General features: G+C 49.4%; 1 protein-coding gene across 7 annotated transcripts in view; it reads left to right on the top strand.

The window, feature by feature from the left end:
* Window positions 1–13560, top strand: part of SMYD4 (SET and MYND domain containing 4) — a 63612-nt gene extending 50052 nt beyond the window's left edge. For 3 of the 7 annotated variants that reach the window (XM_002719045.6, XM_070061184.2, XM_089317600.1), the window contains 6 exons: window positions 2958–3140; window positions 4179–4342; window positions 6477–6609; window positions 7673–7789; window positions 7916–8039; window positions 11338–12287. In XM_002719045.6, coding sequence (XP_002719091.3) covers window positions 2958–3140; window positions 4179–4342; window positions 6477–6609; window positions 7673–7789; window positions 7916–8039; window positions 11338–11491 — 875 coding nt within the window. In that variant the 3' untranslated portion in view covers window positions 11492–12287. Of the gene's footprint in view, window positions 1–1414; window positions 1584–2957; window positions 3141–4178; window positions 4343–6476; window positions 6705–7672; window positions 7790–7915; window positions 8040–11337 lie in introns of those variants that run through there. The other 4 variants (XR_011383626.2, XM_051824515.3, XR_016223913.1 and 1 more) reach the window with 4 other exon arrangements.
* The last annotated feature ends 216 nt before the right edge of the window (window positions 13561–13776 follow it).

Here is a 13776-nt window from a genome sequence, read left to right as displayed (position 1 = left end):
CCAACTTGCTGCCCTTAGCTTTCTCTCTCCAACAATCAGGGAGTCTATCTTTAGTGATTGTGTGTGATTGCTTGACACACACACAGATTTCTCACTTTGCAAAATATGTACCACAGTAGGTATATTCTAGAAGTATGTGAATCTCTTTTAAAAAGATTTATTTCTGTGAAAGAGTGACTAAGAGGTGGGAAGAAAGAGAGATAAAGAAAGATCTTTGATCCTCTGGTTCACTCCCCAGCTGGCAGCAATAGCCCAGGCTCAGCCAGGTAGGATGAAACCAGGAGCCAGGAACTCCATCGGGGCTCCCACATGAGTGACAGGGACCCAAGTACTTGGGCCACTTCTGCCTCCTCCCAGGTGCATTAGGAGGGAACTGGATTGGAAGCAGAGCAGCTGGGCTCAAAACCAGCACTTCCACATGGGACCCCGCGTTGTAAGAGGCAGCTTTACTCGCTGTGCTGCAGGCCCTAGTGAATCTTTTTCTTTTTCCAATCCCACTGTAAATGCAGGAGGGGTGTTAGACGGGTGCCCTTTTGGTGAAGTAAAGAATCACTCCCTCTTTTTTAAAAAACATAAAATGTCACATATTCAATTTGGTTAACAAAGCACATGCATATTTTCATTTTCTACTATCTCTACTAATAAATGACTAATGCAAAATATTGAGTAATTTTCAAAAGTCAATACTTAATCTTTTAGAAGTAATTAGAGAGAGATTCAACTCTGACATAAACACCCCACTCGGTTCCTGGGCCTGCTGCTGTTAGAGGGTAAGCTATAAATAACTCCCGAAGCTAACATTACTCACTGGATTGTGATAATTTTTTCTGGGAAAATTTTAGCAACTGTTCTAATATAGATTGCCAGTTATCAGGAGCTGGGAATGCGAGTCAGCTTTTAATTATGCAGAGACTGATTATTCAAAGTGTTCGTGCCCTGCACTGCTCCTTCCTGCTGCCTACCTGTCAGCATTTTCTCTGCTCATTAGCGCATGTAACAGAAGGTAGGCATCAGACGGGGGAGGGGGCAGGAACTAAAATCAGTTTAGCACTTAGGAGAAGCTCTGATGAAAGATTTTAATACCATTTGTAGAACCATCGAGTGGAATTGAGTCATTTGGATTCCCTGTGAATCGTACGTTCTTGTTCTTTTCTTATCCTCCATAGCAATAGATAATAGAATTGTCTGCATAGGAACCGTTACTCCTACATTCGGTGTTTTCCTTTGTAGAACATTTTTGGGTTTGCAGTATCTTCTTTGTTCACCACACTTGTACATTTGTACCTAGACTATTTATTTCCCTGGTGAATGGTTTGCTGAGATTCCTGGTATATAGTGATACTACAATTATCTGATGTTTTCTAGAAAATTGGAGTTTCCCTTTAAATACCGGTATCTTTCATATTTTAACCAGTTTGTTGGAAACGCAATTTTCTTCATGCTTAAGCCAAGGCTGCTGAACATCCCTGAAGGCTCTCTGGATGTCTGTGCTGCATTTACTCCTGGGCTACGTGTGGCTATCACAGAAACCCACGCAGGCCTGCTGTCAGTCTAGGGGCCTCTGGACGAGCGAGATGGTTCAGGTGTGGTAGAACTTGAGCGCCTCCAGTGCTTTCCTTCGCCCTACGGCTGTTGTACTTAGACGAATGTTCCGTGTCCTCCTCCAGCCTGTCACCTGTTTCTTTTTGTCATTGTCAGAAAAGCCTGCCTCTTGTATTCTCCTCTTATTAGTTCTCTCATCCTGAGCCACTGTGGCCTAAGAAACTGAATAACTACACCAGTCAGTGCAGTATCTGAAAAACGAGCGGACAGACCTGTGCCCAAGAACAGAGAACACGCCTGTGGATGTCCTCACGTGTGGATTTTAGGTGCCTGAGCCTTGGTGCAGAAGCAGCCTTACTGCCAATAGGCTTTTTTCTTCCTTCTCGAGTCTCGATCGTGTTGCTTAGTTTCTGCTTTACTTTGTTTGCAAATGACAGTTTGGGACATGAGTTATTATATAAAATAACTATATATAAAACCTTATATATAATACATATATATGTTATATACATATAATATATAAGGTTTGGGATCATAACTTTGTTTCATTAACCAGCCAAAGACCAGTTAAAGAGAAGCACTTAGGGCCTGGTGTTGTGGTACAGTGGGTTAAGCCACCACCTGCCATGCCAGCATCCCTTCTAGGCACCTCTCTCTCTGTAACTCTGCCTTTCAAATAAATGTTTCAAACAAAACAAAACAAACTCAGAATCACTTAGACTAGAAAGGTCTTCGGAAATAATCTCAACAGGTGTTCTGGTTTCTTTCTTTCTTTCTTTCTTTCTTTCTTTCTTTCTTTCTTTCTTTTAGGTTTTATTTATTTATTTGAAAGAATGACAGAGAAGGAAATTTTCCATCGGCTAGTTCACTTTCCAAATAACCAGAACAGCTGGGGCCGGGGCAGGCTGAAGCCAGGCACCCGGATCTCCATCTAGGTCTCTCCAGTGTAAGTGGCAGGAACCTAAGTACTTGAGCCACATCTGCGGCTTCCCTGGTGCGTTAGCAGGAAACTGGATCAGAAGCAGCAGGGGACTTAATCCCAGGCACGCTGATATGCAGCGGCCTCAGGTGCTCTGGCTTCAGCACCTTTGTGAACATTATGTCTGGAAAGCTCCTTACGGATAATTCCCTTTTTATTAAATTTTTTTTGAATTTTAATCCTTGGGTGTTTTTGTGGTATGGGAACACATTAGTTAGGTTGTAGGATTCCAATGGACTCCTCATGTGTTTGTTCACTTGCTTCCTGGGGACCAGAGTTTGCTCTGAGTCATGCTCTGCCTGATTTGTCTTGGATCTGGCTATGGCACCTGACCCAGATGGGCTTCAGGCCCAGCCACCGGCTCATCTGCAGAATGGCTGGCAGAGCCAAGACCAATGTCCTGCCCCATTTGTCCTTTTTCCTCTTGCACTTTCAGGATCTAAAGAGGGCATCATTACCAGCAGCCGGCAGGTGCGCCTTGCCACTGGCGTCTTCCCTGTTGTCAGCCTCCTAAACCACTCCTGCAGCCCCAACACCAGCGTGTCCTTCGTGGGCACTGTCGCCACCGTTCGGGCATCACAGCACATCAGACGAGGGCAAGAAATTCTCCACTGCTATGGTGAGCTGTGCCCCTTGCCACTGTCCTGGCCTCCTCCAGCAGGAAAGGACAGGGCGGCTAAGAAGGAGCAAGCCAGGGTGGGCGGCAGCTCAGTGGCCTTAGCTACCACGTGGGATCCCCGTTTGAGTCTTGGCTCCTCCACTTCTGATCCAGTTCCCTGCTAATGCACCCAGGAGGTAGCAGAGGACAGCTCAAGTACTTGAGTTCCTGCTACCCATGAGAGAGACTGGGATGGAGTACTTGGCTCCTGGCTTTAGCCTGGCTGTTGTGGGTATTTGGCTCTCTTTCTCTCTGTATCTCTTTCTCTCTGCCACTCTGCCTTATGATTAAATAATTTTTTAAAGCTTTATTTTATTTATTTGCAAGGCAGACTGACAGAGAAAGAAAGTGAGAGATAGATCTTCCATCTACTAGTTCACCCCCAAATGGCTGCAGTGGCAGGGGCTGGGCTAGGCTGAAGCCACGAACCTAGAACTCCATCTGTATCTCTCACAAGGGTATCAGGGGTCCAAGTACTTGAGCCATCTTCTGCCATTTTCCCAGGCGCAATAGTAGGGAGCTGGTTTGGAAGTGAAGCAGCTGAGACTCAAACCAATGCACACACAGGATGCCAGTGTCACAGGCAGCTGTTTAACACCCTATGCCACAACATCGGCCCCTCAAATCAGTAATCTCAAAAAAAGGAGCAAGCCATCAGGCAAGTTCCTATAAGAAGTACTGCATCCTTAGGTCAAAAAAAAAAGAAGCCTTCTCACTCTTATAAGAAGCCCTCTTGTGGCTAAGCTGTCATCTCTCTCACATCATGATTCATCCTTAAAAACTTTCTTTCTGATAATGAGCAAGGGATGTTTTCTTGGCTTCTTTTATGCCCTGTCCCAACAACCTGGAAGCTCATGTCACTAATTCAACATATATTTAAGTGAAAGGCACCTGCCGCCTAACAACTAATTGTCCAGATGCTGTGCTATGCTGAAAGCACTCAGGTTCTGTTTGACCCTCTCTTGCCTTAAATACTAGCCAAGGGTGCTCTCTCCCCAGGGCCTCACGTGAGCCGGCTGGGCATCGCTGCAAGGCAGCAGAAGCTGAAGTCACAGTATTTCTTTAACTGCAGCTGTCTGGCTTGTCAAACTGAGGCTCACGCAACAGCTGCGGCACCCAGGTGGGAAGCCTTCTGCTGCAGCAGTTGCAGAGCGCTCCTGCAGGTATGGGGCCCTTCCCCCTCCCCACGTGTCCTGGCAGTCGGCAGTCCAGCCCCACAGTCTTAGCGCCACTGAGAGCAGTAACACTGCTTCCATTTCAGCTCATCACCCCATACAATGGCCACCCCCCACCCCTAAGGAACCGCAGGCAAAGATTGGGTTCAGTAATGTTCCTCTTGCAAATGACAGAAAATCCCACCCAGACTGGTTCAGGGGGTGAGAAAATACCAAGAATTTGTTGGTCCAAGGAAATCATTGAAATGTCCCAGAGAGCAGCCTACACAGCAGACTCATAGAATGGCAATTGCTTTAAGTAGCACTCTGCCCTCAGAATCAGCCCTTAAGGCATCCTGGTCTGGCTGAAAAGCCCAAGATAGCATTTCAGGGATGGAAAGCCAAGACAGTGTGGCAAAAAAATAAATAAATAAATATTCTCTATGAAGGATCTCTGTGAGTGAGACCCCAGTGGAATGAAGTGGCCATCAAAGAAGGATGTACTTTTCTCTGAAGGGAGGAGAGAACTTCCAATTTGCTTATGGCCTTGTCTAAATACTGATGGAGTTTGTGGATTCAGAAGGCTTCCATAGCCTTTGCAGCTCATGTCAAGAGCCTCGGGTGGTCACTGACATCATACATAAGAATTTTAACTGCTAAATTAACAATAGGAGTCACTGTGCACTAACTTCCCATGCAGGACTCTGTCCTTAATGAGTTGTATTATGAGAGTTAACTGTAAAATTTGTTTTCAAACAGTTTATGTGTGTGTGTGTGTGTGTGTGCATGCGCAAATTGTTGAAATCTTTACTTAATATAGAGTTGGTCTGCTGTGTACAAAGTTAATTGAAAATGAATCTTAATGGAGAATGGGACTGAGAAGGGGAGAGGAAGGAGGAGGAATGGTGGGAGTATGAGTGGGAGGGCGGGTATGGTGGGAAGAATATATTCCTAAAGTTGTACTTAACGAAATTTGTGTTCATTAAATAAAATGTTGCTTGGGGAGGGGGGAGTCCCAGAGTAGGGCTACTTGGGGTACAGATTGATCCAAGGGCTGAGATGACATCACCAGGACCCATTTGTTCTGTCTTACCTCACTCAGCTTCATTTCTGATGTTAGCCTCCTCTGAGACAGACTCCCCTCTCAGGGTGGCAGGGTCACTGCCAGCAGCGTCTGCCCTCCCCACCTGGGAGGATGAGGACACATGCCACCCTGACAGCAGCCTGAGCAGGAATGCTGCTGTGTTCCCCGGTCTGGTAACCATGTTAGAAGGAAAGCAAAACCTCCAGCCGTTTGGGCAGAGGAGCAGGTCACCTGGCTCACTCCCTAGATGCCCGCAATGGCCAGAGCTGGGCCAATCCGAAGCCAGGAGCCAGGAGCTACTTCTGGGTCTCCTACATGGGTGCAGGGGCTCAAATGCTTGGGCCATCTTCTACTGCTTTCCCAGGCCATTAGCGGGGAGCTGGATCAGAAGTGGAGCAGCTAGGACTCGAACCAGCACCCATATGGGATCCTAGAACCACAGGCAGAGGCTTAACCTACTATGCAATAGTGCTGGCCCCAAGGAGCAGGCCACCTGGGGGCCACATGCCCACCCCTCCACTGTGGACAGCTCACAGGGGACAGTAAGGGAGGGAAGGAGGGAACTCAAGAGACATGAGGCTGCCGCCGCCAAATGAGAACATCTAAAAGATGGTAGATGGCCAGCGTCGAGGTCCTGTCCCAGAGCCATGGCGGAGTGCAGAGCCAGTGTGTCAAAGCTGAAGCGTCACACCCCAAGCTCAGCCAAGAGAGGGCTTCACCTAACACCTCTTTCTGTTGGTTTCCTTGTGGCTTCTTCGTAGCTACTAGAAGCATGTTTGTCATCCAGGGTCCTAGCCCCCAACAGAGAGAAGACAGGGGTTGTGGAGATGGAAAGAAACGTGGGCGCTACCACTTCTGTTCTATAAAAACCAAGTCTCTTGGTGGGATCAGCTGCTGCTCTTGTTAGAACCGCAGCTGTCAGAGCAGATCCCTCAGGCTTTGGCCTCGCGGCTGTAGTGCTGGGGCAGTGTTCTCCTGTGGGTCAAGCTGCCATGTGAGCACACCTCATGGTGAAGAATGGCTCCGATCTAGAGGTAAGGATGAAACCGCCTTCCACAGGGCGGTGACGTGCTGAGCTGCAGCAGCGGATCTTGTACGGAAGCCGTCAGCAGAGATCACCTGGCCGCTCGGCTGCGGGACCTTCAGCGGCAGACTGGGCTGGCCCGGGAGCTTCTCAGAAGTGGTGAGCTAGGTGAGACCAGCTCCCTGCGTTGGTCTTCCGGCGCCTTCTCCTTCATCCATTCTGATACCGCCTTGGACTCCAGGATACTCAGTAATGATTGAAGAGTTGAGTTTCATTATTCCCGTCCCAGCCACAAGATGGCCATACAAGCCAATGAGATCCAGTCCTGACCAGTTTAGTTAGCCTTGTGTCCTTGAAAAAGACCCCAAGGAATTATGGAGCTGTTTCTTATGCATCACATCCCTAGTTAAAGGACCCCTCGGGACTACAGGGTTGTCTCTCACACCATGAGCGCCGGACACTTCCAGAGTTCAGTGTCACTTGTTTTAATTTGAGGGCCTGATGTCACTGCCCTCAGCACCAGCCTCCTTTAGGGGGCAGTGGGCATACAGGGGCACTTCAAAACGTTTATGGAAAAAAAAAAAAAAAAGATTTAAAAGATGAATTTATTTTGATACCAAAAAAAAAAGTTGAAATCTATGCCTAATGTTTTGCAGTATGCCTTTCCGTAGGAATTTTGGAGTCTTGTAAATCCCCCGCTTGTTTCAGAGAGGTAGCTGTGGGGCACCTTGTTGCCCTTGGGAACCCTGCCTTAGAGCTGGAGTAGAAATTATTTGCCCTACTTGAGGAAAGTTTACCTTTAACTAGATTTCAGTCACTGGGATGTAAAGTTGGTTGCTTTGGAAAGCAGATGTTGGAAGCACAGGGTAAATGCCCAGGCCTTTGTTTTAATTAGAGCGAGCGATCTCCCATCTGTTGGTTCACTCTCCAAACGCCCCAACAGCTGGGCCTGGGCAGGGACTCAATCCAGATCTCCCACGTGGGTGGCAGAAACCCATCATTTGAGCCATTACCATTGCCCTCATGGGTGTACAGTAACAAGTCAGGCATTGAACCCAGCACCCAGGGATGCAGACCTCTCAACCCCTTGGGCTAAATGCCTTCCCCATATCCAGCAGCTTTGTCAGCGTAGGCACAGTGCCTCGGGGAAACAAAGCAAGATAGACAGTGCAGCCCAGGATTCTGGGTTCTCACTTCTAGGACTGGGGTGCTTTCCCCTTTGTCTTGATAGAGAAAGCCATTCAGCAGCTGTCGGGGTGCCAGCGTGATGCCGAGAGCTTCCTGTGGGCAGAGCACAGCGTGCTGGGAGAAATCGAGGACGACCTCGCCCAGGCCTACGCCGCCTTGGGTATGTGTGTTTCCGAGCTGCTCGGGTGCCTTGTCGGCTTGGTTCTCAGGCTAAGCCGGGGCTGTGCTCCCTCCTGTCCATCTCTCCTTACCCACGATTGCCTGGGACTGTCTTCTCTTCTCACAGGGGACTGGCAGAAGTCGGCTGCCCATCTGCAGAAGAGTCTCACAGTGGTTGAGGCTCGCCATGGCCCGTCCAGTGTTGAAATGGGCCATGAGCTCTTCAAACTGGCCCAAATCCTGTTCAACGGGTGAGTCCTCCTTCCCTAGCGCCCTGCCAGGGCACCCCTCGCCGTATCTCTTACTTGCCTTCCGTGTTGGCACTTCTCCACTGCCTCTGTAGGAGGGGTCCTTAAAACTCCTCAGAGATCCAGGGAGAGCTCTCAGATCTGCAGCGCTTTGGCCAGGGAGGCCTTGCCAGGCAGCCGCACCCGCCCACCCCCACAGCCTCCCTTCTCATTCCTCTCCTGTTAATCACTCTGCCCTTGGCTCTCTCACTCCCAGCCCCGTCAGCTCCAAGGTCTCTGCCCTCTCCCTAGACTGCATCCTATTCCTTTTTAAGCAGTTGTTTTCAGCCAGGAGTGATTTTTGCCTTCAGACAACATTTGGTGCTGTCTGGAGACAGTTTTAGGAGGAGGCTATATCCGGTGGGTAGAAGCCAGAGGTGTAGCTCCCCATTCCACAGTGCACAGGACAATGCCCCCACTGCCATCCCTCACCCCCTGGGCAAGGAATGATCAAGTACAAAGTGTCAGTCTTGCCAAAGTTGAGAAATGCTGTTTTAAAAATTAAAAAGAAGGGAACCAGCATTGTGGCGTGGTGGCCAGCATCCCATGTTGCACCCGTTCCAGTCCTGGCTGCTCCACTTCCAATCCAGCTTGTTACTAATGTGCCTGGGAAAGCAGCGGAAGATGTCCCAAGTCCTTGGGTTCCTGCACCCATGTAGAAGACCTGCATGAAGCTCCTGGCTTCGGCCTGACCCCAGCCCCAGCCTTTGCAGCCCTTTGTAGAGTGAATCAGCAGATTCATTTTTTCTGTTTCTCCCTCTCTCTAACTCTGCCTTTCATTTTTTTTTTATTTTATTTTTTTTTTTTTTGACAGGCAGAGTGGACAGTGAGAGAGAGAGAGAGAAAGGTCTTCCTTTTGCCGTTGGTTCACCCTCCAATGGCCGCCGTGGCCGGCGCGCTGCGGCCGGCGCACCGCACTGATCCGATGACAGGAGCCAGGTGCTTCTCCTGGTCTCCCATGGGGTGCAGGGCCCAAGCACTTGGGCCATCCTCCACTGCACTCCCTGGCCACAGCAGAGAGCTGGCCTGGAAGAGGGGCAACCGGGACAGAATCCGGCTCCCCGACCGGGACTAGAACCCGGTGTGCTGGTGCCGCAAGGTGGAGGATTAACCTAGTGAGCCGCGGCGCCGGCCTGCCTTTCATTTTTTAAGATTAATTTTTTATTTCCTTGAAAGGCAGAGTTAAAGAAGAAGAGAAAGAGAGAGAGAGAGAGAGATCCTTCATCTGCTGGTTTACTCCCCAAATGGCTACAAGGCCTGGGGCTGGGCCAGGCCAAAGTCAGGAGCCAGGAGCTTCCTCCTGGTCTCCCACATGGGTGCAGAGGCCCAAGCACTTGGGCCATCCTCCGCTGCTTTTCCCAGGCACATTAACAGGGAGCTGGATCAGAAGTGGAGCAGCTGGGATTACAACTGGTGCCCATATGGTATGCCAGCATTGTAGGACAACACCGACTCCCAATAAAATAAATATTTAAAAAACAAAATACGTAATGCGGAGCTGATGCTGAGGTCATCTTGGAGGCCCCCATTTTAATATTTCAGGATAGAATGCCTCCAAGTCTTGATAAAACTACCATTGGTTTGAGTAAGCGTTTGAAGCTTAAATTTAGGATTATGAATGGCGAGTGAACCTGATACCCAAGACAGAGATGGCCGGTTTGATCAGAGAGAGAAAAGGCCTGGGTCAGAGGTCGACTTAGTTACCCTAAGCCTAAGGTGAAAATCCCTATGTAAGTCTCCAGGTAAATATTACAGAAGGGGCAGGCTTCGTGGTGCAGCGGATTAAGCTGCCTCCTGGGACACCCACATCCCACATAGGGGTGCTGGTTCAAGTCCCGGCTATTCTGCTGCCCATCCAGCCTCCTGCTAACGTGCTGGGAAGCAGCAGATGATGGCTAATGTCCTTGGCTCCCCACCAGTCATGTGGGAGACCCACATGGAGCTCCTGCTCACAGCTTCAGCCTGACTCAGCCCCCGCCATTAGGGCCATTTGAGGAATGGACTGGCAGATGAAGCTCTCTCTTTGTGTCACTCTGCTGCCAAATAGGTAAATAAATTTTCTAAAAGAAAGATTAAAGTCTTAAGATCTGCCTGTTTATCTCAGGATCCTGGAGTATGTATACTTATTTTTAGTAACTTTTTTCTCAAACTCTGCCTTGCAGTGTGTTTGTGAAAGTATCTTATGCACCTTTCTAGATTATAGACCCTTGAGGACAGAAGTGAGCTCATCTGACTTTGTATTCTTCACAGTGTGTGAGCCCTCGGTTGACATGGGCTTGACTAAATAAGTGGAACTTTTTTTTAAAGTTTATTTATTTATTCGAAAGGCAGTGTGACGCAAAGAAAGAAGACAGAGATCTTCCATCCACTGGTTCACTCCCCAAATGTCCACAAAGGCCTGGGCCCAGGCCAGGCCAGGCCAAAACTAGAGCTGAAATTCCATCTGGGTCTCCCACATGAGTCGGGGGCCCAAGCACTCGGGCCATAATCCAAAGCTTTTCCCAGGCACATTAGCAGGCAGCTGGATGGGAAGTGGAACAGCCAGGATAAATGAATGAATGAATTTTCTTAAAGATTTATTTATTTATTTGAAAGTCAGAATTACACACAGAGGAGAGGCAGAGACAGAGGTCTTCCATCTGCTGGTTCACTCCCCAATTGGCCGCAACGGCCGGAGCTGCGCCGATCCAAAGCCAGGAGCCAAGAGCTTCTTCCAGGTCTCCCACGTGGGTGCAGGGGCCCAAGGACTTGGGCCATCCTCCACTGGCTTCCCAGGCCATAGCAGAGAGCTGGATTGGAAGAAGAGCAGCCAGGACTCCAACCGGCGCCCATATGGGATGCCAGCGCTTCAGGCCAGGGTGTTAGTTAACCCACTGCGCCACAGCACTGGCCCCAAATTTTTTTTTAAGATATATTTATTTATTTGAAAGTCAGAGTTACACAGACAGGCAGTGAGAGAGAGAGAGAGGCCTTCCATCCATTGGTTCACTCCCCAGTTGGCCACAACAGCCAGAGCTGCGCCGATCCAAAGCTAGGAGCCAGGAGCTTCTTCCAGGTCTCCCACGTGGGTGCAGGGGCCCAAGGAGTTGAGCCATTTTGCATTACTTTCCCAGGCCATAGCCAAGAGCTGGATTGGAAGTGGAGGAGCTGGGACTTGAACCAGTGCCATATGGGATGCTGGCACTGCAGGTGGTGGCTTTACCCAATATACCACAGCACCAGCCCTGAATGAATGAACTCTTACTGTTGCCTCTCCATCCAGGTTTGAAGTACCCGAAGCTCTGAGCACGATACAGAAGGCAGAGACGGTCCTGGCCGTGCACTGCGGCCCCTGCAGTGATGAGATCCAGGAGCTCCAGCAGATGAAATCCTGTTTATTGGACTTGCCACCCGTCCCTGTGGGGCCCTCAGCATAGGGTTCCCAGAGTGACCCTCAGAGAGCAGCCCCAGGAAGACAAGTTAAAAGAGGCTCTGTTGCTGCCAAACTTAGCCAAGAAAGATAGGACTTGCCCAGCGGTCCCAAGCCCGGTGCATGAGGGCAGGGAGGGCTCAGAAAACACCCCAGTGAGAGGGAGCTACTCGCCTATTTTAATGACTGGTTCTTTTTTCTTTTACGTTAAGATTTATTTTTTATTTATTTGAAAGGCATAGTGAAAGAAAGAGATCTTCCATCCGGCTGGTTCACTCCCCAAATGGCCGGGGCCAGGCCAGGATGAAGTCAACAGTCAGAAGCCTCTTCTGGGTCTCCCACATGGGTGCAGGGGCCCAAGCACTTGGGCCAGCTTCGGCTGCCTTCCCAGGCGCACTGGTAGGGAGCTGGGATTAGAAGAAGAGCAGCCGGGACTCAGATCAGCACTCATACTGGATGCCAGTGTTCCAAGCCACAGCTTGACCCTCTGTACCACGAGGCCAGCCCCTAATAACTGTTTATAGACACAGTTAACAGTCCTCCAATAAAAAAACCCAGTTCCCAGAAAAGGCTTAGAACTAATCTAGTGTCTAGAGAGTGCTGGTCCTTTAAGAGGATTTTAACTGATCTTCAGGCATCTGGATGTGAGCCTGGGGTTTTGGCTGGATTCCACCTCACTCAGTGATGATAGCTGGAACATTCCGGGGGCTTCTAGTAGTCATGTGTTGCACACCACTCCAGTGGGAACTAAACCCTTGATAATTATATTGTAATTGAAAAAGTAAAGCAAAGACTCCACGAGACACACAGTTGCACTCAGGGTCTCTAGCTTCCCCCAACCCTCTGTCGCTACCCCTGCAGTCTAAGCTGTGAGTGGAGAAAAAGGACAGGACCCTCGTTGGACAGTTTCTTCCAGGGATGGCTACTCTTAAATTTGTTTTCAACCAGTTTGCCGGCCGTCTGGCTTGGAGTCTGTCTGCTTGGCAGCCTCACTGGCCAAGCACTAATACAGTCAAATTTGTGGGAACGACTTTATAACATGTGCGCCTCTGTCCAAGTTCTCCTATTGATCAGCAAGCCTAGAAAGAGACCACTGCTTCTACCAGGCCTCCCCATGCAGCAGATGAAATCCAGACGGCGTGAGTACGGGAAAGGGCGGCGAGGGATTTCCAAAAATGCTAGGGTGTGGATGTCGCTGCTGTGGTTTCAAACTTCAGAGGCAGGAGGTGGAGACGATGGCTGCCTTCCACCGGGACGTGGAGCAGTGGTGCAGGCCCCATCCTGGTCAGAAGGCCGCCGGATTCTCTGGGTCTGACCTCTGGTTGCTAGATCACCACTGGTGACTGAGGGTTCAAATGAGTTCGTGGGAAAGATTGCCAGGTCCACACTGCTTTTGAGAGTTTGCCGGCCCTGGCCATGCCCAGGAAGTGCCCAGTGGTTGCCATGGCATCATAATTAGGAAATGAATAGCCCTGCAGAGGCTGGCAGAGGCTTCGCAGGAAGCCCAGTGTTTGGAGCACAGGCAGCGCTCAACATCTGCGAGGTGAAAGGTGGGCAGCACTTCATCCCTCCTCCTTTCTAGTAACTCGTCGTGGCCAGGGCTGGTCAGCGTGGTTTCTGAAAAGAGAAACTTTACCCCCACAGACAATTCTGTAGTTACCTTGTCCCCAGACTTGCCGTATTCCGCGTCCCTGAAAAGGACCCTATTGTACTTTGTTAAATGGGTATACTCCCTTAAAAGGAAGGTTTCTGGGTGGGCGTTGGGGCACTATAAGCCAAGCCACTGCTTGGAACACCCACATACCACATTGGAGCGCTGGTTCCAGTCCCAGCTACTCCACTTCCAACCCAGCTTCCTGCTGATGTCCCTGAGAAGGCAGTAGATGATGGCTTTAAGTGCTTGGGCTGGGAGACTCTGCTGGAGTTCATGGCTCCTGGCGTCAGCCTGGCCCAGCCCTGGTTGTTGCCGCCATCTGGGGAGTGAACAGTGGACAGACGATCTCCTCTCTTTCTTCTGTCTCAGTCTCTCTCCGTCATTCTGCCTTTCATATAAATAAATACATCTTTTTTCTTTAATTTCAGAATTTTTATATATCAAGTCCCATTTTATGTATACTTAAAAGTTTCTCTACATGTTTTATAAAATAATTATTTCCTGACTTACAAATTACTTCCTTATCTATCCAGATGTTATCCCATGTTGTCACATGTGACATTAGCTTGACCGCTTGCATGAAAACCTAGTCTGGTTTATTTTAAAGCCTGATTCCTGGTTGTGGGGGACAGGGAGTC

The sequence above is a fragment of the Oryctolagus cuniculus genome, chromosome 17, assembly GCF_051225735.1.
Source record: "Oryctolagus cuniculus isolate XC-2025 breed Fujian yellow rabbit chromosome 17, ASM5122573v1, whole genome shotgun sequence".
Classification (NCBI taxonomy): domain Eukaryota; kingdom Metazoa; phylum Chordata; class Mammalia; order Lagomorpha; family Leporidae; genus Oryctolagus; species Oryctolagus cuniculus.
The sequence above is the reverse complement of the archived record's forward strand: the minus strand, read 5'-3'. Positions and strand labels throughout refer to the sequence as shown.